At 46.3% G+C, this 25,558-nt stretch overlaps 7 protein-coding genes across 7 annotated transcripts; 4 read left to right on the forward strand and 3 right to left on the reverse strand.

The window, feature by feature from the left end:
* Positions 1-62: 62 nt before the first annotated feature.
* Positions 63-773, forward strand: N7446_013742 (acireductone dioxygenase (Ni2+-requiring); the record flags this gene model as incomplete). The annotated part of the gene is made up of 3 exons (XM_058522482.1): positions 63-92; positions 190-561; positions 639-773. The coding sequence occupies 3 exons, from the start codon at positions 63-65 to the stop codon at positions 771-773; spliced, it is 537 nt and encodes a 178-aa protein (XP_058365959.1).
* A 2,346-nt stretch (positions 774-3,119) lies between these two features.
* Positions 3,120-3,478, reverse strand: N7446_013743 (uncharacterized protein; the record flags this gene model as incomplete). Its single annotated transcript, XM_058522483.1, has 3 exons — positions 3,120-3,140; positions 3,199-3,266; positions 3,316-3,478. 3 exons carry the CDS (start codon positions 3,476-3,478, stop codon positions 3,120-3,122), a joined length of 252 nt encoding a protein of 83 aa, XP_058365960.1.
* A 5,462-nt stretch (positions 3,479-8,940) lies between these two features.
* Positions 8,941-10,493, forward strand: N7446_013744 (SH3 domain-containing protein; the record flags this gene model as incomplete). Its single annotated transcript, XM_058522484.1, has 2 exons — positions 8,941-10,359; positions 10,422-10,493. The coding sequence occupies 2 exons, from the start codon at positions 8,941-8,943 to the stop codon at positions 10,491-10,493; spliced, it is 1,491 nt and encodes a 496-aa protein (XP_058365961.1).
* Positions 10,494-11,901: 1,408 nt separating this feature from the next.
* Positions 11,902-13,036, forward strand: N7446_013745 (DUF2841 domain-containing protein; the record flags this gene model as incomplete). The annotated part of the gene is made up of 3 exons (XM_058522485.1): positions 11,902-12,097; positions 12,157-12,670; positions 12,709-13,036. Coding segments are annotated over 3 exons (1,038 nt in total), but the record flags the coding sequence as incomplete, so codon positions are not given.
* Positions 13,037-14,816: 1,780 nt separating this feature from the next.
* N7446_013746 (uncharacterized protein) lies at positions 14,817-15,536 on the reverse strand (the record flags this gene model as incomplete). Its single annotated transcript, XM_058522486.1, has 1 exon — positions 14,817-15,536. One exon carries the CDS (start codon positions 15,534-15,536, stop codon positions 14,817-14,819), a length of 720 nt encoding a protein of 239 aa, XP_058365963.1.
* A 4,442-nt stretch (positions 15,537-19,978) lies between these two features.
* Positions 19,979-20,849, forward strand: N7446_013747 (carbonic anhydrase family protein; the record flags this gene model as incomplete). Its single annotated transcript, XM_058522487.1, has 2 exons — positions 19,979-20,429; positions 20,485-20,849. The coding sequence occupies 2 exons, from the start codon at positions 19,979-19,981 to the stop codon at positions 20,847-20,849; spliced, it is 816 nt and encodes a 271-aa protein (XP_058365964.1).
* Positions 20,850-22,817: 1,968 nt separating this feature from the next.
* On the reverse strand, positions 22,818-25,188 carry N7446_013748 (uncharacterized protein; the record flags this gene model as incomplete). The annotated part of the gene is made up of 3 exons (XM_058522488.1): positions 22,818-24,135; positions 24,189-24,683; positions 24,731-25,188. The coding sequence occupies 3 exons, from the start codon at positions 25,186-25,188 to the stop codon at positions 22,818-22,820; spliced, it is 2,271 nt and encodes a 756-aa protein (XP_058365965.1).
* Between the last annotated feature and the right edge of the window lie 370 nt (positions 25,189-25,558).

Consider the following 25,558-nt stretch of genomic DNA (forward strand, 5'->3'; position numbering starts at 1 on the left):
TTTCTGATTTCTTGTCCCTCGTCTGTACACTTGCAAGTCGACCTCAATCGCAAGACGGCACCATGAAGGCATACTGGTATGACAATGTCCCGGTACGTACGCGCCAACTTAACACTCCGACTTTTCAATCATCCCCACCTGCAGCCCACCCCATCTACCCAAACCAGAAGCTAACCAAGCGACCAACAGGGCGACCAGCGCGAACCCCATGACTCCGGCCGCGCCGTCTCAGAAGAAAAGCTCGCCTCACTAGGCGTGATATACAAGCACTGCCCGACGATCGCAGATGTGGACACGATCGCGCAGGAGCGCGGCTACCGCAACCGCGACCAGGTCTGCGTCTCACCCGAGGCCATGGGTGACGTCTACGAGGACAAAGTGAAGATGTTCTTTGCAGAGCATTTGCACGAGGATGAGGAGATCCGATACATCACTGATGGAGAGGGATACTTTGATGTGCGCGGACAAGATGATGAGTGGATTCGTATCTGTCTCGTCAAGGATGATATGATTATTCTTCCTGCTGGGATTTACCATCGCTTCACAACGAATGAGCAGAATGTAAGTTTGCCGGATCTTGCATTAAGCATAAGGAGTGGAGGGATATATCTGTAGCCTGGGACTGACTCTATATCTAGTATGTCAGGGCTATGCGTCTCTTCCAGGATGAGCCCAAGTGGACGCCGCTCAACCGTGGTGCTGAGGTTGATGGGAACCCTCACCGCAAGACGTATTTGGACACTATTATCGCCCCTGCTACGGCTGTAAACTAGATGGAATACTGAGATTGAGATGCATTATGATTAAATTGGCATTACATATGGAGGCCATTGGTGACTGGTCCAGTTTAAGAGTGGACTTTTGCCGATATCGAATACTGGAATCGGAATCGAACTTGAGATTGTCTTAATATCACCATTTTAGATTGTGCAGTATCCCTATAGCGAATGTAGAGTGAAACGTATATCAATCTGACCCCCTTGACGCGCCGATTGCAGTAAGTCCGATAGGTACATGCGAATTGAAAGGACTAAGTCTTCCAATTCCGCGAATCCTGTACCACGAGTCATGGATAGACTTGTTAAATACCGTTTCACATATCATGGGCCTACATTCCTCGAATGTTACCGTTTGATTGTGTGGTTATACCCCTTGTGCACCACTTCTTTCAATCAAATTGGCCGGGCTTCCTTGACCATTATAAAGGAAGACAACATTAAGAATGTCTCCTAATCCATGTTGGCGCCAGGATGAAGCGATGCGTTATAGCGTAAGTGGTCGACAATCCAATCCACGAAGGGCGGGACATGGTTGAACGGAGAGGGGTTCTCTGCATATAATGGCTGACCTGGATATGAAGATGTTTGGACTAAAAACTAAAGAAGAACTACCTAGGCTCTTTATACCACAGTCTTGAGATTCGTGGAACCCACATGAAGTATTTGCAGTCGGCATGCTAGAGCCGAGCTGTCGTATAAGACACCGAGATACTCCGGTTTCCTCTTTTTCTAGATATGCAGAGCTACTACAATAATGCAGAAAGGACTCACTTAGGAAATGATAGCCTTTCACGCGGTCGTCTATTTTCCTTCATATGCTGACTTGCAGTAGACGGAGATTTGCATGACATGGCATGGCACCAGCCAAAGTAAGACCGTCTCTCGTGTAGCTATCTCTTACATCCATGTGCATTTCTTTACGGAAAAGAAATGCAAGATTCAAGGGGAAATGATTCCAAATGCAGGGATTTATGCAGTAGTTCATGGCTAGGTTAAGACCACTTCTTGTGTAACCACCGTTTCCGCACTCATAATTTCATATATAACACCACCCTCAGGCTTTCAACTGCTATAGCACGTAAGTGGGGGTAGACTAGCTGTGTGTAACTCACTTTATCAGAGCGCTCTAACTCCATTCTCAATCCCCACTACCCAAACTAGTAGTGTGGCGTTATTACGTACTAGCAGCTAACAAGGAAGTGATTGCGGCTAGGCTATGACTCAGGCTAACTATAGAGGATTTAAATGTACACAGTAGATGAAATAGGCATGCGAGACAACTTATCTATCAGGCGATGCGTGACAGCCGTTACAAAAGTTGCCAGCATGATCCTGCACATATATATATCACGACACTAACTTATGATTGCAATGCCGAATAAAAGCTGTCGAATTCCACTGATCTTGATATTATCCTTTTAACACTATGCGGATATGAAATTACAGTATGGATGTTAAACTGTTTGGTCCGGCCAAAGCGTCAAGTTTAGTGCCTGTATTCATTCCTATTGGCTCCTAAATATTTGGAATTGCTCTGACATGCATAGTATCTCACTTTTTTGGAAATTTCGACATAGTAAGGAACTGACGAGCAGAAAAGGCATTTTTAAAAAAGGAAAGAAGAAAACAAAAGACAAAAACATACAACAGTAAGGATTCGCTAGTGGTCACCCACCTAACTACTAACTTACCGGCGTGTGGCTTAAGTACGGCTGAGCGGACGGGAAGCCCTGTTCTCCACACCCTGTGGTCGTATGTACTAGGTTTAGTATTGAAGAGGTTTTCATAGGAACCAGTTCTACGTCTAGGTCATTGTTTATTGCTTATAATTCGCTACAGGACATCATTATAACATACCGGTGTATGGTGTATACGCGGCTAGTAGTGGGTTCGGTGCCACCCTGTGAGTTTAGGGTGAGAGCGGCTTGAGCGTCGTGAAGCCTATAGATGAGTCAAAACTAAGTCCATCTATTAATGAATATATGAAGGTGTTCCAGAATATAAAGTTATCATTGAAGCTTTCTAAGATACCTAAGTAAATGCCAAAAGAGTGGACGATTGTTGTTAAACCAATCAACAAATCAAGGAAAGAATTACAAAAAGCAAACACATAATCCAAAGCTTTGCCAAGTGACTAGACACATCAGGAAGAAATCCCTCTGCCTTGTTTACAGTCATTCTACCACAAACTGGGTGGATATGATCCATAAAAGCTGGCAGTCGAACTTGACAGATGGCCAAGGGCAAGGAAAAGCGAATAATTCCTTCTTTTGATGGTGTTGAAGCCCATGAAAATATTCCTATGGGTCTTCCCCCTAACAACACGGTGTGATGCCCAAGTTACATGCCAAGAGGGCGGTACTAGAATTTGAGTGGTTAGACAGGCGACTGTGATAAAGATTGAAACAAAGTGACTTACGTCGGCGCCAGTGCAGCAAGCAAGAGTGTGCTTGCAGTCAACGTTTCCGTTTTCGTTTTCGTTAGTGCCTTTTTACAGACGTTAGCAGTCATCAATGAATCAGGAGATGCTACTAACCAAGAAGAGCGACTTGGAAGTTTCCGAGCACTGTAACGGGGGCGCACTTGGCATCGAATCCAAGAAGATTGAATCCAGAGAGAAGGGTAAGGAGTCCCTTGTCCTCAAAGTTCTTCTCGGGAGAACAGCAATAAACCTTTCCTTCCTGGCATTGGTCCCCCATTCTTGGCGATTGACGTGGGACCACTCTTCTTGAAGGTTTTCTCTGCTGGCGGCAAGGCCGCAACAGCAACAGCAAGGGAAATGATTGAGATGATGGAGGCCTTCATTTTAAAAGATTTGATGTATTGTACTGATGGAAATATGAATGTTTCTTGTGATTCCTTGAGGGGGAATGAAGCTGTGTGTGATGATTGAGTGAGAGACGTGATTGTCTACCTTTTTGTAACTTTTTTGAACAGGCTCTGCTATTGTTCCAATGCGTAGTCTCATTCGTAGTCTCATTTCAAAGGATCAAATTCAAAAGCTTCAACCCTTCAGCTGTCCTAAGGGGTCGTATCAAAAGTGCTTCTGCATTTCACATTAGTGAATGTACCAAAAAACAGGTATTTCTGAGCACAGGATGTCTTCATCCTACATGCTGCCGTAGGTCCCTTCAAACTATCATCTAATTGAATTAGGTCATACTGTTGGTTGATAAATTCTCGATGTGACCCAATGCTCACGGCCAACTCCCAACTAAGGTCAAGGAGGTCATCACAAGTGCTGAGTTTGATAGCAAGGTACCCGTCGACGATTAGTACTCTTTCTGCCTTTCTGGAGCAAGGAATATTGTCTCAGTGCCATTGAAATGTCCACGTCTCTATTGAGTCGGGAAGTTCCACGCAAGAATAGCTGTGGTAGAACAAACACCGTGAAAGGATGGGGTGCGAATGAGACTACAAACGACATTTATGTAGATCTAAGAATTGTTGAGGTGGCACTATGTTGATTCGCACATATGCTGGGATTTCATTATTAGCTTCGATATGATTTTGACCTCCGCACCCGAGCACCAAGCATTCCAGTCTCGACGATTTCCATGCTGTCAAAATGTTGATTTATGTTAGTTTACGCAGCCAACTGGATTCAGGAAAGGGATCTGGCCGGGATATATTTCGAGAGGTTCTTTTACGGTCGTAAGAGATAACTATGTTGTTGATACAGCAGGTATATCTCCAAGTAAATTGGCTCTGTTTTCCCTGCCTACCCCTAAGGACGGCCATAAATTGCTGATCTCCATTTCATCATGTCTCGCAGTCCACTGCTACATAGCTAATTAAGTTCCCTATATAGCATGATGTAACGGTGCCTTTGCTGAACCCTCGGAGAATCATGAACTACGAGGCTATTCACTATGTTAATGGCACAGCCAAGCCACAAAATCAAAATAATTATAATTTCAGCGCAGATTCCTTAATACCAACTTCTGGCTGGTATCCGAGCACATTCGTACTTTTAATGCCGTAAGGATGCTCGAGACACTTGTTGTATGAGGCAAGCATGGAGACATACAGTTGAAATGATATGTCAGATCAGACCCGGCTAGGGGGCCAGTTATGTGACACCTGACAGCTATAGGCCGCCGTAATTTGACCCGCTTTCTTTCGCAACAAGGACACACTCGTACCTTGAACCTTTTGCCCCAAAGGGAGTCGATGGATGCATTACACTAATAGTTGTTTTGTCAATATAGACTTCCTACCACCCCTTTCCTCCAAAAGTCGACCGAGACATAAGAGTATTATAGCTTATCTATAACCGGTATGTTCCCTTTTGATTAAAAATATCGCCATAGACCACACGGAGCCTCTGTTGCATGGAGGAGAGGACGAAAACATCTGTTCGATGGGGAGTTGTGGATAAACTTTCCACACCCGCTATTCATCGGATGCGGCTTTGTTACCATTTCAATAAACAAAATGGGGGGGGGGTGTGGGGCGCAGGTGGGCAGCCATAAGAAGTAAGCTTGGCAAGCGCCACGAGGTTTTCAGATTGGCCGGATCCAGGCCCAATCAATCAGGTAACGAAGGGATGATTTTTCCACCCCCTTTTATCATCGCATTGAACCTGAGTCATGTCATTAGAGTTTTCATGGCTCGCCTTATGAGGTACTGTGTATGTTGCTCTTGATAAGGAAAGGATCAGCATGAGCACTGTGCGAATTGGTCACTCATTGTCAGAATTGCCAAAGTCCGCGAGGCGCTTTACTGATGCCTAATTGGAATTCTTCTCAGGCATTATCTCGTCTTGAGCTATCCACTGTGATTGTTTATACCCCGTGCTCATCGTCTTGCCAACGGCACAATTGGCGCGAGCTTCTATAGTCAATTATGGATTTACTCTCATCAATCTGTCTTTGTAACTTTTGGTGGCGTGTCGCCCACGACTAGTCATTCTACCGGTCTTAAGTAATATTCAATGTGGCAATTGACTTAAACTAGTTGACATGAATAATTATTTAAATAGACAGATGTATGCATGTGTATTGACCGAGTACCACACTCCTCGCTCATCGAAACCCCCATTATATATGTTCTAGTCGGTATTAGGCGAAGTCACCAAATCTGCACAATGCAGTTCACTATTGCTGCTATTTGTTTCGCCGCACAATAGGACAACAAGACATGACTATTGAGTCATGTAATGTTCAACAGAGCATTGAAACTAACACAGCACCAATAGTGTACCGGATTATGCAGATTTGACTGTCTCCTTAAGAATACCTAGGAAAAGACAAGTGGTATATTTTTCCAAGGACTGTGCGGGATATATCATGGTTTATATACTGGTGCAACACGGACGCGCAATTTTGATGAAATATGTTACCAATTTATGCCATAGCATTGTTACGGCTTGGCCATTTGACACCATAAAAGTAAATTTCCTCGGTATGGTAACTGGTGGACGCAAGACAAAGGATACTACTCTGGCCCAGCTATTGGTGCTTATGCCCATTTGGGCTTACGAGATATCATGGTGTCTACGAATCATTGTCTAAATGTGAAATGAGAAGGGAATATATATTCATGTTCTCTGTGAGTTTAGACGGTGCGAGGAAAACTGATTCTGAGTGCAATAGACTGAAGGAAGATGGACCTCTCTAGAAAATTCCTAACATTTCGTCACAGCCCATAGACAGAGCGTTATTCTTACGCTCAGTTGAAAACGACAGAACCGTTTGGATACCTATTTAGGTAAAAAATATATAGATTCGGCTGAGACTCTCGAGCTGAGTAGGAGAAACTGAAAAAGACATGTAAGGGGCATGTCACATTTCCTATGTAAGAAGAAACCAGAGGGAGGTAGGATCACCTCAAAGAGTCTTGATCCAAGTGTTTTGATTCAGGTTTGGAACTGTCTTACAAGCTTGGAGCTCTCTACTAGTGGCCATGACGTTACGTACGATTGTATGGAAGGCCGTGTGCGTTCCCCAGTAATAAAATAATTTACGTTGATTGTTGTGCCCTCTCCCGATTTTGTGGTCGTTTGAGCATGCGTGGGTGGTTCCTATCTCAAGTTCACTTGCTGACTTGGACCTTGAAATTTGTACGTCCACTCACACCTGTTACTTTGACTGCTTCAACTTTGTGGGCGATGACAAGATTGGCGCATGGTCCCCATTAGAAAGGCTTTCATTTAAAACCATGGGACTCGAAGCACTAATTTCAAGAGCTTTTGAAAATGTAGCATTCATCGTACTTCTGGAATTCTAGTTTGTCGATCCTTGAAGACGAAGCAGAGGCTATGGAAATTCCAGTATGCACAAAGACCTATCTGCTGGACCTGTAGGGAAACTAAGGTATAAATCGATCCTAGTATGTCTGAGCTGCGGTTGTCCCAGTAATGCTTCATTTTGAGCGCACATACGAGAAACCAGCCTGATGAGTCGTCCATTATCATCCCGTCTGGCCATAGCCGCGAAAAAAGTGCTTCGTCGGCGACTACGGAGAAGTCCTCTCATTCGTTTCAAAGTGCGCCACAAACCAGAAGTGCTTGGCGTGATTGACGGCTCACTGACGATTTCCTTTTTAGCAGTCCCGAGTTCGAGAAAGTTGGGTATTCTATCGGCAGAGAGCATCCTCGTCGATTTCAATCGACACTTTCAGCTTGGACACTACAGACCTCGAAGCCTATGCCAGCCAGGGGCAAACAATGCTAAATCCTGCGACAAGCCATCCATTCCATCGAAACAGCGATTGGTCCACAACGTCAAGTTCGGAAGCCCATGTGAGCGTCTCGACGGTGTCTTCGTCTTCGAGCCCGATGTCCTCCCACTCCAATATTCGATTGCCAAGTCCAACTCTTGAAGCCTTGCCACAAGTCCTCAATGGACCGATTGATCTTGATGACCTGGATAGCATTGAGCGGCGTAGTCCAAAACCAGAGCCCAAACGTTTGTCTCAATGGTTCAAAAGAATGCGTCGTTCCATCATCTTTCTATGAGGATTTGGTCCAGTTGGATAGTATACACATTATTGGCGTTACGGAAATGGTCGTACAGATAATTGAGCGTCGATTACAGTTGATTCACAGCCTACGCTTCGGGTGCATCGTCACCACTACTTAGAAACGGATAAATAGAATTGACAATTAATTTTGCTTGACCCTTGGCTGCATCACTGTTTTCACAAAATGAGTGTATGATTTATTATTAAACCTTATCGGGATTCAATGCCCGATCTGGATATAGAAGCTGCTGGGCTAGTTCGGACGATACGCCCTTGATAAAAGTTTGCCCCTTACCGAAAGCTAGGGAGTGTCAGATTTCTCTTCCGCATAATTTTAATCGGGGTTCAGCCTCGTATTGAGCCATTCCCGAATCTCTAATCCGATTCGTCGGGCCAAGAGCCGCCCACCAGGACTCCACGTGGCTGCCGCCATTGTCTTGGAAAGTGGAATGTTGGGGTATCCGAGTGCCTCGGCCATGGGTTGATGTCAGATACCAACCTATCGAATCCTAAATTAGCTTCTGTCACAACGTTGGCATTCAAGTTAGCCCTGAAAAGCTATAGCGACATGTTGGCCACGACCATCGCACCATTGGACATGTCAACCATGTCCATGTGAAAAGATTGAGACTTGGCTAAATACACAGATTATGGCTAGCGGGGAAAGTAGATATACATTGAGGGGAGAACAATAATGGAAGTTGGCTGTGAGATAATAATAATATATAGACCGAGCATTGCCCTGCATAAAAGCTGATATATCGTACTTGGTCGCTTGTTTCTGTACCGAATCTCACATACTCGGCACTAGATGTATATCTCCAATGAATCAGCGCATACGCACAGGATTCCGAAATTGTTGGGTATTGTTGATACTACCATTCCAAACAAAGCTATCATCTAAGCATAGGATCTTCAAGCAGCTCACTGGCATTCTCAAACCCGTAAACAATCAAGTTCCCCCGATGTAACATGAAAAAGAAATGTCACAGCCCTGTAGAAACGGGTTTCTATGTACAGAGACACTGCTTTTGTTTCCATTGTTGTTTTTGTTTTTGTTTTGTTTCCCTTTTCCTATTTTTCTTACTTTTCCTTTTTAATTGCGGGGCAGGGGTATTTGTGTTCGAGTAAATCATTTGTGATCTATTCCCTAAGCCTGCAGCTTTCAATCATTTTATTGCAAACCACCACCACTATGGTTTGGAATGATACTTTGCACAGCACACAACCAGGGTCAGCTTCATCTACAATCCTTAACAATGGCGTTTACCAGCCTTCCACCAAAACCGTACTGCCGGAGGACGGTGTTTACCAGCCTTCCACAAGAACTGCACTGCCGGATGACGGCCTCTATCATCCAATGAGATATGCCGGTGGACAGAATCAACCTATTGTACCGAACACCGTTGCTCTTCAATTGGACACACAAACGAAGGCAGCGACCAAAACACCTTCACTTTTGAAAGGTCTTCCCGAAGTTCCATTGGCACTAGCCACTGCCCAGTCTGCCATCGTCGCTCTGCCTTCCATCCAGGAGACTACATTCAGCAGAGCAAGTCATCCCACTGTCGTTCCGACCGCAAGTGAAGATGCAGGGATGCCAGAAATATCAGCGACTCTTCTACCGATTCCAGTCAACGCAGAAAGATTGGACAAATTAGAAAAATCGGACAAACCAGACAAATCACACATCTATGCTATACTCAGCGTGCTGGCAGTTACTTTTCTGATCGCAGTTTGTGTTCTCATCTGGCTGCGCAAGCAGAAAAAGAAGAGGGAAGCAATTCTTCTAAGGTTTCACAATCAAGACAAACCGTCATTGGATACTTCCAGTCTAAATAGCGGGCAACTCAAGACATTACTGTCGAGGATGAAGAGCAGAGGTGCTGCATCCTTCGAGACAGTCATCAGATCAGCGCGCAAAGAACACAGCGGCGATATTGGAACATGGCCTATGAATTGGTGGACGGAAGAATCCAAGGAAAACCAGAAATCTCGCAATGCGCATCCACATACAAGCTACAGAGGCTTCGATCGCCGGCTTCTGAAAGACTTGATTTTGCAAGCCAAAAGGACCAGTGTGGCCATGTTTTACGCCCTTTCCGGCATACTCAGGCAGCGAGAACCCCCAAAGGCTCATCCGCGACCCCGTGAATCACGGACAAGTGATGTTTGGTCAGCAACTATCAACAGCAGTGCTGAAACGATTTTCTCCGGCCTCCTCCACAGCCCAATCCTCGTCACAGACGGGTCTCACTCCGTTTGCAAATGCATCCAAGAACCTACACCAGCAGTGCTTCCATTGCAACAATGCTTGGAACCTCTCTGTCTGAGTGAAGTCCTCTCCACAACCGATGAAAAGGTGGATCAGTTGAGTGACTTCAATGGAAGTTCTTGCACCGTTAGCAGGGTGTCTACTACATCAACGAGATCGGGGCCTAAGCAGCCGACAAATAACGTGTATCAGGACCTCAGACCCAAGTTGTCCAGCATAAGCCTGTTCCGGAAGGATGTATATCAAGTTCAAATGAACTATGAATCCCGAAACGAGAGCCAATTGAGCCTTTGCGAGGGCCAAAATGTTCTCATCACTCAAATCCTTGATGATGGTTGGGTAAGTCGCCTCCCGTGCAATTATGGACTAAATGATGAGCCTGGACACTAATCCCTGAACAGGCATACTGTCAGATAATCGGAAGCAAGAAAGAGGGACTTGCCCCCGTGCATGCATCTCTGCTTGGCCTGTAAAACGCGTGATTACCCCGCCGGGTCAAGCTGCAAAGCCCAGCTATTCACCACCAAGGACACCTGTATCGCCAGTCTCGTGGGCTCAACCACGCTTTTACGCCTACTGCTAATGTGTATTCAGCATTTGAAATTCTTGTATTTAGCTTTCGCCTCTAGGATGAAATGATCTATCCATAGGCGCAAATATTATGTGTTGTAATAAAGCCCAGCATCTTGGGGCTCTATCTTTTCTTCCACCCTTATGGGTCTCACCTTTCTGTTCGAACGGCTGCTTAGCCGAACTCAGAACCCAGACTAGTTGAAATAAATTTGCCTAGTAAGCCGCCTTGTGTAGATTAAAGTACAGCGAGTCACTACATCAGCGCTCGAAATAATACAAATGTAGCAGGAAATTTCACCATAAGTGAGGGGAAGCCCGCGCAGTGACCGTTCTTCTTTCGTATTAGGGTTGCGCTATGTACTTATGTCTCGCTACGCATCTTGAGTGGTCGGGACTTTCGGCCAAAGCTTTGAATTCAGGGGTGTCTCTCTGTGGCAAATACTTGGTGAGGAGAAAATGGGCGATTCCAGCTTGCAGTGGACGAGATATGATAGTCAAATGATAACCTGTGAGGTTATCATATTTATCTCAAATGTACAAAGCTCAAATGTGATAGACTCTCTCCACGGAAGTCTTACAATGCATGTGGGGGGCCCAGGGAACTGGGTGATCTACATTCCCAGTCTTCCGAAGTTCGAAAACGTTCGGAGGACGCTAAGCGCTGCCTTGCTTCCAGCCCACGACAAATCATTTTGAGAAACTAGTGCATATTACCGCCCCGATTGAGCAGGAGACCATTTCATACGGGTGAGGCTCACACGATATTTCTACTGGTACATTCTATCGCTTCAAGCCAAAAGTCCGAAATTCAAGGCATGTGCCAAGGCAATGGTTCGGCGCATGAACCTCTCAACATGGGTATGTGAGGAGCAATTCTGACAGACGCATACCTCAGGATTGGGGCGCTGGCCGAAGTTAGGGTACCAGTTATAAGTGCCGCTATGCCCTAGACTTCGGCTTTGTTGACTAACTTTGTTCCATGACACCTAGATCTGCAGCAGCAGGGATGCAGGGATCGACTCTATAAATACCTGTATCTGCTTTTCCAACAAAAGCCCCGGCCATTACGGGTCTTCCTCACTTAATCAACCGTCCGAATGTCGCTGGTTACTAATTCTTCAGATGTGACAATCGTTGATTGTAAGCCTCCCTCCTTTTTCGCTTATTTCGACGGCTAGTGAGCCCTCCCCGTCCAGAGTATACGTCGAAGAGGCTAGGGCGGCGATTCATGAGGGGCTGCATAGCGCTATTTGTCTTTCACAGGCCACTATTCCTCAAGAAACCCGGCTAATATAGCCTTCGATAGCATCCCTGTCGATTCACGACCGAGATGAGAGGGGCTTTTCACATTTTGCACTCATTTTTATTGACCAAGCAGGCAACTTGCGCCATGAAGCCTCTCCTTCCATCTCCGACAGTCGCGAGCGCATCCTGTCCCCAAGAGTCACAAATGAGTTTCTGCAAGCGGTCGCGAGATCCGAAGACAATCGCGCCAAGCTTCAATGTTGGTGCCACCTTTTCGTACAATCCATCCGCTGGTCTAACCCGAAGAAACTGACTTAGGCGCACAAGCAACGCCACCTCATGGGCTACCAAGTACCCAACCCTCTTCCCGAACCAGTCAAACCTATACCACCCAATGCACGGGTCTTTCACCGACCCAGGCTCACGTCGACGGACGCATAGCACCAACACCTCATGTACTACCAGTCATGTGGCCAGGAGAGCTAGTCCACCGGTCTATCAGGGAAAGTGAGCTTTTGCAGCACAAAGCTACATTACAGAATGAAGAGGTTGTGTTAACTTCAAAGAATATCATGGTATCGCTTGGCAACGCAAGTCTTCTTCGTCGGTACTACGAAAAGGTTTTCGATAATTTACAGCAGACCAATTGCAGAATCCTTGCAAAGGTGTATGTCAGACTTGTCGAACCGCGCAAACAAGTCAAATATCCTTACAATGGACGAAAGACTGTGTCGGGCATAACAAAGCAGTGGAGTCCCGATGAGACCAAGCCGCCATGGTGGCCGTCAGAGGTGAGGCATCGAGAACCAGATCATCTCCATAAAGTTGGTAAGTACTCTAGCCTCTCTCCATGCTGCGACAAGACTGAAGTATTTCATCAGAGCGAATCGAACTTCTCGTCCATATCCTTTGCGAACTACGCGCTAGCCACGGAATCACAGCGCGGAGACTGAGAGCGGCAGATGAGACTATCCGGCGGCAGATTTCTCCAACCGATCGGGTAAATCTACTGGATGAACTATACTACGTCCGAGAGAAGGAAGAAAAATTACTAGACGGTCTTCTCGGTATGTATGCGCAATCACATGTGGAGCTTAGCCTGATTATTTGCAGACATGAATACAAGGGTTTCGATCTCGCGAGACAATCTGCCCGACGACTTGGAAGTTGCAATTATTCAAAGTCAGATCTGCGTTAGGGGCTCTCCAGCTAGCCAAGAGCCTAGAACACAGCCACCATCCCAGGACTCTCCTCTACTTAGTGGTCCAACCCAAGGAATTGCACATTTTGTGTCTCCGGATCCTGGTGCAACCGATAACGACACAGCACATTATACTCACCAGTGTTCCTTCACTGGCCCTCAGTCTGCTGCCCTTTCAACATCTATATTCCCTTCAGGCCTGGACCAAAGCAATCCCTATGCTCCGACGAACTCTCTTTCCTCCCCAAACTCGGTGCCCATGCAGCATTACTTTCCCAGGCACATCGGCTATCAATCCCTTCTGCCAGACCCTTCCCAGGGAATATCAGCTCACCGGATAGAGGATTTTCAAAGCATAAGCCGGCCTAGGGTAGAAACATTTGGAGAAAGCATGAATGTCCATGGATCCACTCAAGTGCCGGAAGGTTGCGGCTGGTATTGATGTGGAAGAGCCCTTTTGTCCAGTATCAATACTCAAGCACTGTCCAGACAACAGAGCAGACAGGGCATGAATCTATGTCACAGGCGTCCCGGAGAAGTCATTTTTAAAGTCATAACTTCACCAACCCCTGTCAAACTTCCGCAGCTCGTGCGTACATGAATAGATTTCGTTCGTGTAAAACCAGCTATGAAAATTTGTGTGGTATATTTCCCTCTGAATGCTTAAAGTAACAATGGTGAACTGGATTCGAGACCTCCCATGGGTGAGAACGTTAATTGAGAACGTCAATTTACCCCACTGCTTCCATTGAAATTGAATTGCCAACCCATATCTCATGGACAAGAGCTCTACAAACTCTACAACTCTAGAAAACATATTTCTAGTATATTTAGTTCATTTGCTTTATACAGATTTCGCCAATAGAGCATCATTAGAAGAATCCTGTCTAAGCCCACCAATGTCCCCACCTGCAAAACGTTTCTTTGATAGCACGAATGCAACCAGCCGATCTCCAGAAATAAGTTCGGGGAAGTATCTAGTCTATTTACCAAACTTATTCCCTCTGATGTCGCCATAAAGCTGACCGTGAACCCAAATTTGTATGAGGACGAGCAGCCTGAGCTTTCATGATGGTTCCGAGCTTGATTTCAGTATATACCTGATTAGATTTGTCCTCTGCAGAACTTTCTACACCAATCAGATAGGAACCGACTTTTTATCTCGGCTTCTCTGATCTGGTGATGTCAGGGCTTCGACGCGCACTTCGAGCTGGTTACGAATAGCTTTCCCCTAAGCTTGGAATGCAACGGCTCGCTGAAATTACAATAGACCGCGGAGAATTCGCAAGTACCATTGATCAGTTTAGACCGGACGCGGCATTCATTATAGTTGGCATTAGCCTTTCCACGGGTGTTAACCGAACCCCTGGAGACCTAAGGTCTCATAGAAGTGGAGAATCGAGATCTTTAATGCAGTTTTCGCAGGACCTAGCAGACCAACGAGAGTATAAGAAAGTCCTAGCTATAGCGTTAAGAAATTTTTAGAGAACGCGTATTTCTTTCAGAAGTACAGGACGCAATCAGCAAATCAAAAGGTCGCTCTCGCATTTGCGTTGAGGGTGTGGGAAAACCCGGGGGAGAAAACCGCACCCGAAGCGACCGAAGCTTGACTAAATGTAAAGATTTCGTAGGTTTTGTTCCAGTGCTCTTGCAACTTTAATGCCTCTAGCCGGTTGGTTGCATAGACGCCTCAATTCCTTTCATGATCTCCTCTCTTCATGACGAGCTAGGCATATCACCCTTCCCCATAAATCCAGTCAGACCCTTCCTTCTCTTACTATAGTTCATACCGTTCATCGTCGTCAGGGCACTCTATCTCATTGAATCTGACGGAGATGGTCTGCTGCCCGTTCAGACTCAAATAGGGGTACTGGAGGCCGTTGATCTCCAGTCCGTTATAATTATTCTTTTCGTCAACAAGATGCAATCGGACGTAACAATCGCCACCAGGAGCGAAGGGGACATCACAGTCCCTATACGCTTGGAAGCGCAGATAATTTGTCCATCCGCCGAAACTGGGGTACATATAGCCGTATTCATTACCTGCGACCGTATTCTTGCCCTTGGCCCAGGATGAGCCCTGGTAGTCCTGCAGATAGAACTTTCCGCGGTTCTTTACCTGGCCCCCGCCCGAACATTGATCTCGTTCTTGACAGAGACGGAACGGCCGCCGGTAGTTTTTAGACCCGAACTTCAGGTAGCTGTACACGCCACCATCGGAACCCAGGTGCTCGCCCTTCGGGTCGGTGAAATAGTAGCACTGGCCATAGCGGATGTCGGAAGTTGGGTGCGGTCCGTCCTTAGCGAGCTGATTGGCTATTGTGTGGCCTTGGAGGGAGTTATGTTCTGGGGCAGGGATAGGAGGTGGATGGTTTCCAGGGTCAATCATGTTGAATTGAGGCGGTAACATAGGGTTGGCGGCAGCGTAGAGGTTTATAGTGACTGCCGGGAGGGCCAGCCAAGCCTTCAGGATGGAGGTCGAGGAGGGAAGATACATTTTGATTTATTAGATGAGGCAGTAGTTGTCAATTGCGCGGGGTTGTATGGGGGCACAGGTCTGTTATATGGTAGAGTAAGAAGGATTCTGCCGTGATTCAGTGACGTGAAACAATTTTATAGCAAGTATTTAGGATAAGGTTTAGTTTGAGTAACTCCCATCAGTCTCATTAATGACATCAGGGGGTGCAAACGTATAGACCAGAGATCGTGTCTAGATCAGAGACTGTGTCATAGTTACGCAAAAGTAATTGTCGAATATCAGCTGTGGAATCTTAGCGCTATGGTAGCATGGTTCAGCGAATACCTTACCTTACCCACCATACTTTTTTATATGGAAACGCGTCTTCGGAGCACAGGGATCGTCATGTGATTATACGGTGTGGTAGGATAAATCCCACTAGGAGTAGCCTCCTGGCATAATCAACCAACCGTACCGTGCTTCCAGGTGCTTGTTCCCTTGATACTCGCCGATACGCATCGCCATCAGAGTCGACAGTAATCCCTCTATCAAGAATTCGTGTACCAAAATTCTATCTGATAAAGAATCTCTCAGTTAAGCCTATTCAGCCATATGTGTGACTAATTCATCTAAATTCGAGATTGAAGCTTTGAGCTACGGTGAAATGGTATGGGTAAACCAGGGTTCGGGCCGCCTTACCGCAGTGGGCCTTCCGCAGTTCCGGTGAAAATTTTACAAATTACTGTTTGCGTCGAAGGGAGAACAATGGTTCAAAATTTTATCGAACTTACTTCTGTCGTATTTGTCTCTCTGATGACGCTGAGAGATAAGCTAGGCTCGGTCTGGGTCTAAGATACTTATAGTTTCGGGAAAGCCGGTGCTTTTTATTACGTCGGTATTACACACTGTTAAGTCAACTTTTATGTGGGGTTAGTCAATGGGAATATAATCAAGATGATTAATCAATGAGAGGTCTTTAGTACCATACGCGAGACATTTAATGGTGACATAGGCCATTCCGTTCGCAATAACCACATTCAACGACCCGTTTATTGACCAGATGTAATTCACGAAAGCCATAATCAAATACAATGTGAATTTAGGGGGTTCATGATTCAATTCAATCACAGCCAGATTCAGGATTATGTCTACACCTTCCTAATTTTAGTACCTATATGACCAGCTATGACGGAAGTGAAGGGAAAATCTATAAGTTACCTCTACCGAAGCCAATGTGCGTAATGCCCTAATACCACAGTGTCAATACCCTCTGTGGTGCCACCCACACCTGGGGATACAGATAGGAAAACCTGGCTGTCAAGTATGTTCGGCACTGCCAAGGAATTCAACAGTGTTCTCAAATGGCATGTTTGATTTCCCCAACAGCCCATTCATTGATATCGTGTCAGAAGCGACGGGCTGTCCCCAATTTCGCACCGTGCTAAACGAAGAAGCCAGAGTCTGGGTCCTCGAGTATCAGTTTACAGTCTAGGCGACTCTCTAAAATCACGTGGCATATTTCTCAGAAAATCAGCCTTATACGGCTCGTCGGTAGCGCATGATTTCAGCCATATGCAGTATTCCCTCACAGCTGCTTCATTGGGTCCAGGAATTACAAGACGCTCGTCGGATAAAGGCCTGGGCAGAGACGAAAATTCCGTGGAAGCACGCGCCATCTCTGTTGGCAGAACATTGATACTGATTGAGGATACGTTAATCCAGATGTTGAAGTATTAGCCTTTTTGGATCTTCTTCCCGGATAATAAGGCTTCTAGATGTGTTTTATATCATGTTTCAGTATAAAGTGCTTGCCTTCACTCTAACCCGGTGAGATTTAAATTACCCATCCTTTCATGGGTCCTCACCAAGGCCACGGTAACCCCTTAGATTTTCTTGTCAGAGCCGTCCTCGTTGAGAAGATCCCCAACCTGTGTAGGCCACTCTCAATATGCGCTCGATATCAGGTACCAAGTCCAAAAGTAGATTTTTCTTGTCTGTGTCTTGCTGTTCCTTTAGTAGCCGAGATGTGGAGAAACGTAACCCGCAATTCGGAATTCAGATATTGCCAAACCCGATACAAATCGACAGACCACTGAGCGGGCAGTGATATTTACTAATAAAGTTTCTAGTTCATCCTGCATACCTTTGGGTTCTGTTATTCCTCCTGGGCTATGCTAGGATCTATTTGCACTGTTGGGCAAACATTTCTCCCGGCCAAAAGCCCAGTCAATCTGCACAGCTTTGTCAAACGGAGCCGGAGCCTGCAGTCCTCTCTCCTCTTCCAATTCCATTTCAAAACATAACCTCAAACTAAAATTTTGTACAAGTTTCGCTATAGCTTCTCTGCTGAATAAAACAAGCCTCTGCCCACTATATGTTCTGTCACGCTGATACGCACTTCTCATAAATTACCGCAGCCTTATTTTAAACGCGTATTTACACGTATCTCTAGACGACCCACAGACTCCGCACAACACAAGATCGTATTATAGATCTCAGGGGTGTCAGCCCTGACGTGGAGACATGCCCACAATTATTGCTAGTTCAGGGCTGAACCGGGTCGCCATTGGTAAGGGAAATTCGCAATAGAGACAAGCATTAAACTGTATGGCTAGCGGGTTTCAGATTGGAGAAATGAAGAAACATAGAACGGCACGGTGACTTTCACATGCATGTTAGTCTAGGTCCGGCAACACCTCTACGGAACATGAAGTATTTACTTGCTCAGGAACTGCATTATGTTCTCATTCTGTGATTCTCGAGGACGGAAGGCAACCAAGCGCATAGAACACAATACAACCCGTGCCATTGTGCCGAGGTTACATGTACAATATGTCGATCTGTGGCTTAAGGAGGTTAAAGTGAGGTCTGACCCATTGTGTTTTGTTCCAGAAGATTGACCCGCTCGGGTTGGACTTACCCGGTGGTAATCCTTTTGGGCTCTTTCCGGCCTATCCGCTACGCAAGAAAATACGGGTTCACAGGAACGATACACGGGTACGTGGGATGGTTTTGTGTGGATACTGCAGTTCACAAGAGCGGATCTCATCTAATTCTGATGGAGAGATCAGCAAATCTCAAGCCGCGGAAGATATTTTGTAAGATAAAATTTCCACACCAAAAGCCCCGTATGGTGGAACACATCCACTCCTCAGTTTGCAAATTTGCGCAATTTGCTACCTCGCTCTCACAACACCGTTCCATTACGGGAGTGTTGGGGGAAATTGTATAGACTCTCGATGACTGGTAACTCCTGAAGGGGAGGGATGTAATATAATAGTGTCAAGTGGAAATGATGTCCACCGAGCCTCCAGTCGAAAAGCCTCGGCATGATCTTGATCTAGCAACTTCGGCGATCCCTTCTCATAAAGAACTTATTGGCGCTAGTATCCCTTGTCCACCTCGTCACGGCACCATACCAGAATAGTACAAAGTAATCCGGCGGAGCTTGGATTGGTGTACTGCCTTACGAGGCCTTTGGTGTTGCCAATCCACTGGTACCGAAGCAAGGGCTTGGTTGCGTACCCCGGGTGTGAGAATGGTGGCGCTGCTGAGGCTTGAAGTTGATATGCAAGTGCTGCCACATCATCTTGACCTCCATCCCCGTACTTTAGTAAAAAATCATTGAATTGTACATTTGATCTGGCTCACTAATGCTGTACTTTTAAGTAAGCCATTAGGATATCAGAACACCATAAACATGCAGTTCTCACTATATGGATGAAATTGTGCATGCTCACAGCACCCAGATACATTACGCCAAGAGGCTCTGTGTCCGTCATTATCTGGATTCCATGATGTTGCCTACAATATGACCCATCTGCCCGGTAGCCGTAGAAATCCGGCATGGCTGAACAGGATGGCTAGATGCCCCACGTCAAAAGCCCTTTGCTCGCTATACAATGAAGTGGCATCATGCAGAACATTGCGGCTAACAAATCCTGAACAAGTAACCTAAGTGCGTAAATGCAGAGATCAAGTCCCCGTGACATGATTAAGATATTGGAGCCCAAAATACGAATATAGTCCCACTGTTAGTTGTTTTCGGTGATTCCAAAATAACAATATAACCCACATCCAGAGAACCGAGTGGATTGGGATGGCCTTTTGCGGTAAGTGTCAGTTGCTACTGGTTGCTGCTAAACTTCTCGCAGTAGAATTTGAACGATCGTCCAGATCAGGGTGTCTTGATAGGCATTCTCCTATGATCCATAGTGTAATACATAGGTCCAATAGGTCTAGTGTCGCCGGCGTTCTTCGGGAACCGATGCCCTTGCTCTCATCTCAGATATCTCCACTATACTCCGTACACTTAGGCTTGTTAAGGGGGAACGGGTCATTTGAATTTCCAAAGGACTTATCCACGCAGCGATATAAAAGGGGTTCCCCCGGCGGAGGACTGAATGACAACTCGAAGTTTTCAGTTCGTTGATAACCAAATATCAATCACACACACACACACACACACACACACACTCAAAATGAAGTTTGCCGCTGCTGTTCTTCCTCTTGTTGCGGCCGTGTCTGCTTCTTGTCTTCACGGAACCTCTCTTTTGCCCCGTGCAGCTGATGGCACTGTCGACGTCAACTCTTACAACTATACCAACGCCGGTGGACCTCTCAACTGGTATGGCTTGGACAAGGAAAGGAACTCTGCTTGCTCCCACGGCAAGCGCCAGTCCCCCATTGACATTGTCACCGAGGACATCGACTATGCCACTGCCAACTCTCTTCGTTTCAACGTTCCCAACGCTGATCAGGCCAAGTTCGAGAACTTGGGCTCTGGCCTAGAGGTCGTTCTGACCAACGGCACCCTGGTCACTAGCAAGGGATCCTACCAGCTTGCTCAGTTCCACTTCCACACTCCTAGCGAGCACCGTGTGAACGAGGAGTACTTCCCCATGGAAGTCCACTTTGTTTTCGAGAACTCCGGTACATATAAAGCTTCATCCCCGAGAATCATATAAGAAACTAACTATCATACCAGCTGGCTCCATTGCTGTGGTCGGTTTTGTTTTCCAGCTCTCCCAGTTCGGCTACTCCACTCCCCTGTTCGACTCCGTGTTCGCCCACATTGAGGACATCGCCACTCCCGGTACCTACACCAAGACCGGAGCTCTGAACTTTGCCGCTCTCACCAGCCACCTGAAGACCCACGGAATTTACGAGTACTCCGGATCTCTCACCACCCCTCCTTGCTCTGAGGATGTTGCCTGGTTCATCAGCACCGAGCCTCTCCCTCTCAACGTTCAGAGTTACAACGCTGTGAAGAAGGTGCTCAAGTTCAACGCTCGCTACACCCAAAACGCCCTTGGTCAGGACAACCTTCTTGAGGTTGCTGCCAACAACTAGAGCTAAGATGGCTGTTTCTTGGGATTCATCATATCTAGTTCCTTAAAGCCAAAGTATCTCGGCCTGATATATCTGGCATATATAATTATAATTGCATGTATTTTATTGAACACAGTATGCACCCTTCCGCAGTAAAACAGTGCTGGTGGCTTTGAAGTATAAATGTGCCTAAAGCCAAACTCAGGGGAAGCTTCATCAAGTCTAATGTTGAATGAATCTTGCAAAGGTCTCCGTGCAAATATTAATTGTGCCAAGCTCGGCAATTCAGCTAAGTTTGCTTGGGAAAGTGGGGCTTAAAGAGAATGGCTTGACAGAAACAAGCGTTACCAAGACGCCACTAGTCCCGATACGTTACATAGACTGTGGTATCTTGTAAGTTATCCTGGTTTACTCTTTTACCCCCAGAGATTCTGGCGTTTGGTCCTCCTCCCTGAATCAAATTTCTAGTTGCCCTTTAGAAATTGACGGGCCTATGTATCTGTCAATTTTACTTCGCTCTATCAAGCGAAGATACTCTTCCCTGAACGATCGAGGCTCAGGATAAAAATAGATATCGTAATACAGTACATAATTACATTCGTGGACGCGCTCAGCCGAATCTTCAAGGAAACACAGTAAATCTTTAGCTACTCCGCGCTAGCCTTGATCTTGGTCTTTCCAGATTTTTCTATCCATAAATACAGCGTCGTACATACCGGATTTCGACTAGATCACTTTATGTGGTGAAGCCAGTAAGTACCTAGAGTAACACTTGACACGGTAGCTTAATCCTTGATCTAGTGAAGCTCGATGCTGTAGGCCTCAAATGGTCAGACTCTTGAGCACGATACCACTTGATATATACCGTGTTCTCAACAATTTCTGCTGGGAGAGATTGGGACTCGTTTTCAGGTTCTATGGTAATAAACCGATGGTCATAATACTCCTTTGGTTCCAATGCGCAATGTTCCCATAATACCCAGGTAATACCTATACCTGTTTTCAAGATACCAGCGCGTATTGTTGCTGCGACAACAATATGAACATTTGTAGAAAATACGAAATAGAAACAAATAGGTGGTGAATGATCGAGTGAATGTCTTACTGACGCATCCTAGGTATTTGGTAAACAAGTCGGCCATGAAGACGACGTGGAGCCCCAACACGAACCCCTTGGGGTATACTGTATATATTGAGAAGGAAGGGAATAAAGAACCAGCGCAATGTATTGAATGAGAATTTATGTTGTCAAAGCTTTAGCCAAAATCTGTTCTAAAGAGCTGCCGAGCTATAAGATTGTAATTTATCCCATTCAAAATTGAGCAAATGCGTTTGCGTATGTGCCGGTTAACCGCGAAAGACGGACGGGCCTTTTTATCCTCACCTTAGACTACCCTTCTCCATGCTGATCTCCTTGCAACATTACTCTTACGAGGCCATTTCAGAGATGGACTCTTTTAGTCTAGAGATCTTGGATTTAATCCTTCTCTACCTCTTCGAGCCCAAAGAACCCACGTGCTTGGACCCCACCCGAGCTCAGAACGCCGTCCAGTACTGCCTGCCGTCTATCGCCATCAGCTCAAAACTAATTCTGCCGGTAGCAAGATGGTAAAATTACAACTCCCCTTACATCTCTAATACAACACTACGGCTTTCTTACAGTTATAGGTCGTAAGTCCTTTCACTCCCCTATCTTTACGTAATCTATATGATTAACTAGAGGCACTCAAAAATAGGCAAAAAAGAGGTGAGAAAAGAGAGGCCGAAGTGGAGCGAAAACGTTGTATAAAAAAGTATACTCACATCGGGCCCGTGTAGAAACTGCCTAAGACTTTAGGGAACGGTATACAAATTTATGACTCATGTTGTACGGCCGCACCAAGACGTTTTCCAATGGTGCAGTTGTTGGTTTGATCTATTGGTGGTCATTTATTCTTAGGGTTCCCAGCCATTCCCCTTAATGTGTGGCTAGCCTAGGAAAGTGACCGACTAATCTGCCGAGAACTGACCACGCTGAATCTCTTGCTTGTTAAGAGTGGTCCACTGCGTCAACAACTCTTCGACATTGCCTGGCAGCAAGAAGTCTTCAAAAAAGTTCTGTTTGTAGTCATCATCATCGCGTCGCCCAGACATCGCGCTCTCCTGTGGAGCAATGTCGAAGATGGGTAGTCTCTCTGGCGATTCATTCCCAGGCGCACGTTCATTGTCACTACTATTGGAAGTGGTGTAAGCAGAGGAACAGCCACTGAGCTCTAATGTCTTGGCAGCATATGCCTGAATCTCTTCTTTGCTTAAGACCCTTAGCACAACGATGGCATCCGTCCGCTCTTCGAATAGCTCATGACCAGCCCTCAATGCCGCAGGACTGACTAATCGCCGGTCAATTTTGGTCCACCATTGGTCAGGCAAAAGGTCCTTCTTGTGGGCCTGTTCGAACGGAGGGTCACCCTCACTTAGCGGATTTGGTCCTTCAGGAAAGCTTTCACGCTGAGGCTGCAAGATACCCTTGGGGGGTATTGTAGCATTAGCATCTTCCTGTGCAGGTGGACCAATGGTGACAGTCTGCCGCGCATTATCTTTGCTGTCAATGGATGATATGTTTTGGTCTTCCAGCAGCCGTTGAGAGCCAGGTGGCCTGTATGGACGGGAGCTATCCCGGGAGTGGTGCCTGGGCGAGTGGTTCTGGTCACTTATGCAGGGTCCCGTGCTGCTGTTTTGGTAGCGTTCCTTTTCCTTCTGCGAGATACGCTCCTGTTCCAGCTTACGCTCCAGACGCTCGATTTCCTGCTGCTGCTTCCAGATCTCTATGTCATGGCGGGAGTCGTTCCTCTCGAGAATGTGCTGGTCCATGACAAGCTCGTGATCGCGCTGGAAGGGAGAGGATTCGCGAGAGACCCCGCTGGCAACATACCATGACGACGACCGCACGCCTTCTTCTCCATCCGAATCATCGTACGCTGACCGCCGTATCGGTCGTGGCTTGTTGCCTTGCACCTGCTCGTCGAATATGGTCATCTCTGGCCTAATTCGCTCGAAAGAACGCCGTTTGCCCAGCTTGAGTGAGTGGTACTTGCTTAAGGATTGTTGCACCGACATCGGGGAGGTTCCTTTGGCTTCTTGGGGATGATTGAATGAGGTGCGGCCTTTCCGGCCACGAATGGCCAGGTAGGTTTCGGATAAATCCGATTCGTCTGAGTTGAAGTCTTCCATGAACCTTTTCGTCGATTGTGATGAATGGTATGAGCTTGCCGGGGCAGGAGAAGGACTAGTGAATTTTGGCTTGAGGCTGTTGTTAGATTTTTGGACGCTATTAATGTCAGCGAGGTTTACATTAAGGGGGAAGGAATGACGCGCACGTACGCAAAAAGCGAGTGATCAATGTAAATCGAGGGTCCATGTTCGATTTGGAATCGCGTGATCTCTCCGGAGTGGATATTTAGGACACCATCCCTGATTCGTGAGTGCCTATCTTTCTCAAGCTTGCTTTTGCATGATTCAACCTCATCAAGCATGCTTTGTATAAGGATATTGTATTCCCTGAGCTCAGTGGAGGTATTGCCTTCCGTAGCTATGTGGGCTCCAATCTGACCTTCACTATTGTCCGTGGATCCCACTGAATCCCGTGAAGATTGATTCCTTAAGATCGATCGGTGGGTTCTTGGATCGTGCTTATGATTATACGTTTTGTCGGCACTACCGTGGGCTGGCCTGCTGTGTGTCGTCTCTGTCGAGAGACCTTGAGAAGATTCCATGGCTGTATGACCCTGCCGTGATTTTTGGTTTCGAGCTTGTCTTTCTTCTAACAAATTTTCCAGCAAGTCACGCTGTTCTTGGACTATGGTTGGAATATTGTTGCTGATGAAACATGAATAAGGATTCATAGAGGCGAGCAGCAAACATACCTTCGGATCTGACCCGCGTACATGATCACATTAAGCAGAAGTAGCATCGTCGACTTCAGCCTTTCTAAGGTACTTTTTAATTGATCCAAGTTCGGCTCAAGTAGTACTATCCGGAACTTTCCAGTGACTTGCTGAAAGCGACCCTTTCCAGCCTGCTCATTATTATCAACCACTCTCTGGATCTGTCCAAGTACGTCCTGGCACTGAGTCAGAACAAGGGCTAGAGTGCGAAATGCCTCATCTGAACAGAGTTTAGATGACTCCTTCTCCTTCAAATTGTCGCCTAGCTCACGCAAAATGGCACTAACGAGTGCGATCTCGTTTGATAAGAGCTGGACAGTGTCGTTGGCGTTCTTAACCCGCCGGTAGAGGGAGAAGAGTTTGACAGATAATTTAGTGCCCAAATCAGCGACCTGTATGATACTGGCGGCGATGCCGAGGGCCTCAAGGCCAGACATTACGGCAATACGCTAGCAGGGCGACAATAATGTGGACTCGAAATGGGCAGATTCTAAAGAGACTGAGGAGTTGAGGCTTTTACCAGACTGGGCGGGGTTGACGCTTTGACATGTAGACCCCACTAAGCCTCCTGGCTCTGCAGCGTCTCATCTAAGGACAGAAACATCCGTCAACGGGCCATTTTGAAGCCGTTTGGTGACATATCCGCGGGTAGTATCGAAAAAAAAAAAAAAAAAAGCCGAACCAACTACGGCTCCTATTCCATTCATATTCAAAGTTCAATATATACTGACTAACGCTGGGTATCCCAAATCAAAAGCAACCAAGTAATTTATCAACACCAACACCAACAAGAAAGGAGCAGAAATA

This window comes from Penicillium canescens (genome assembly GCF_028828765.1).
Source record: "Penicillium canescens strain IBT 15451 chromosome Unknown utg000011l_segment0_segment0, whole genome shotgun sequence".
Taxonomy (NCBI): domain Eukaryota; kingdom Fungi; phylum Ascomycota; class Eurotiomycetes; order Eurotiales; family Aspergillaceae; genus Penicillium; species Penicillium canescens.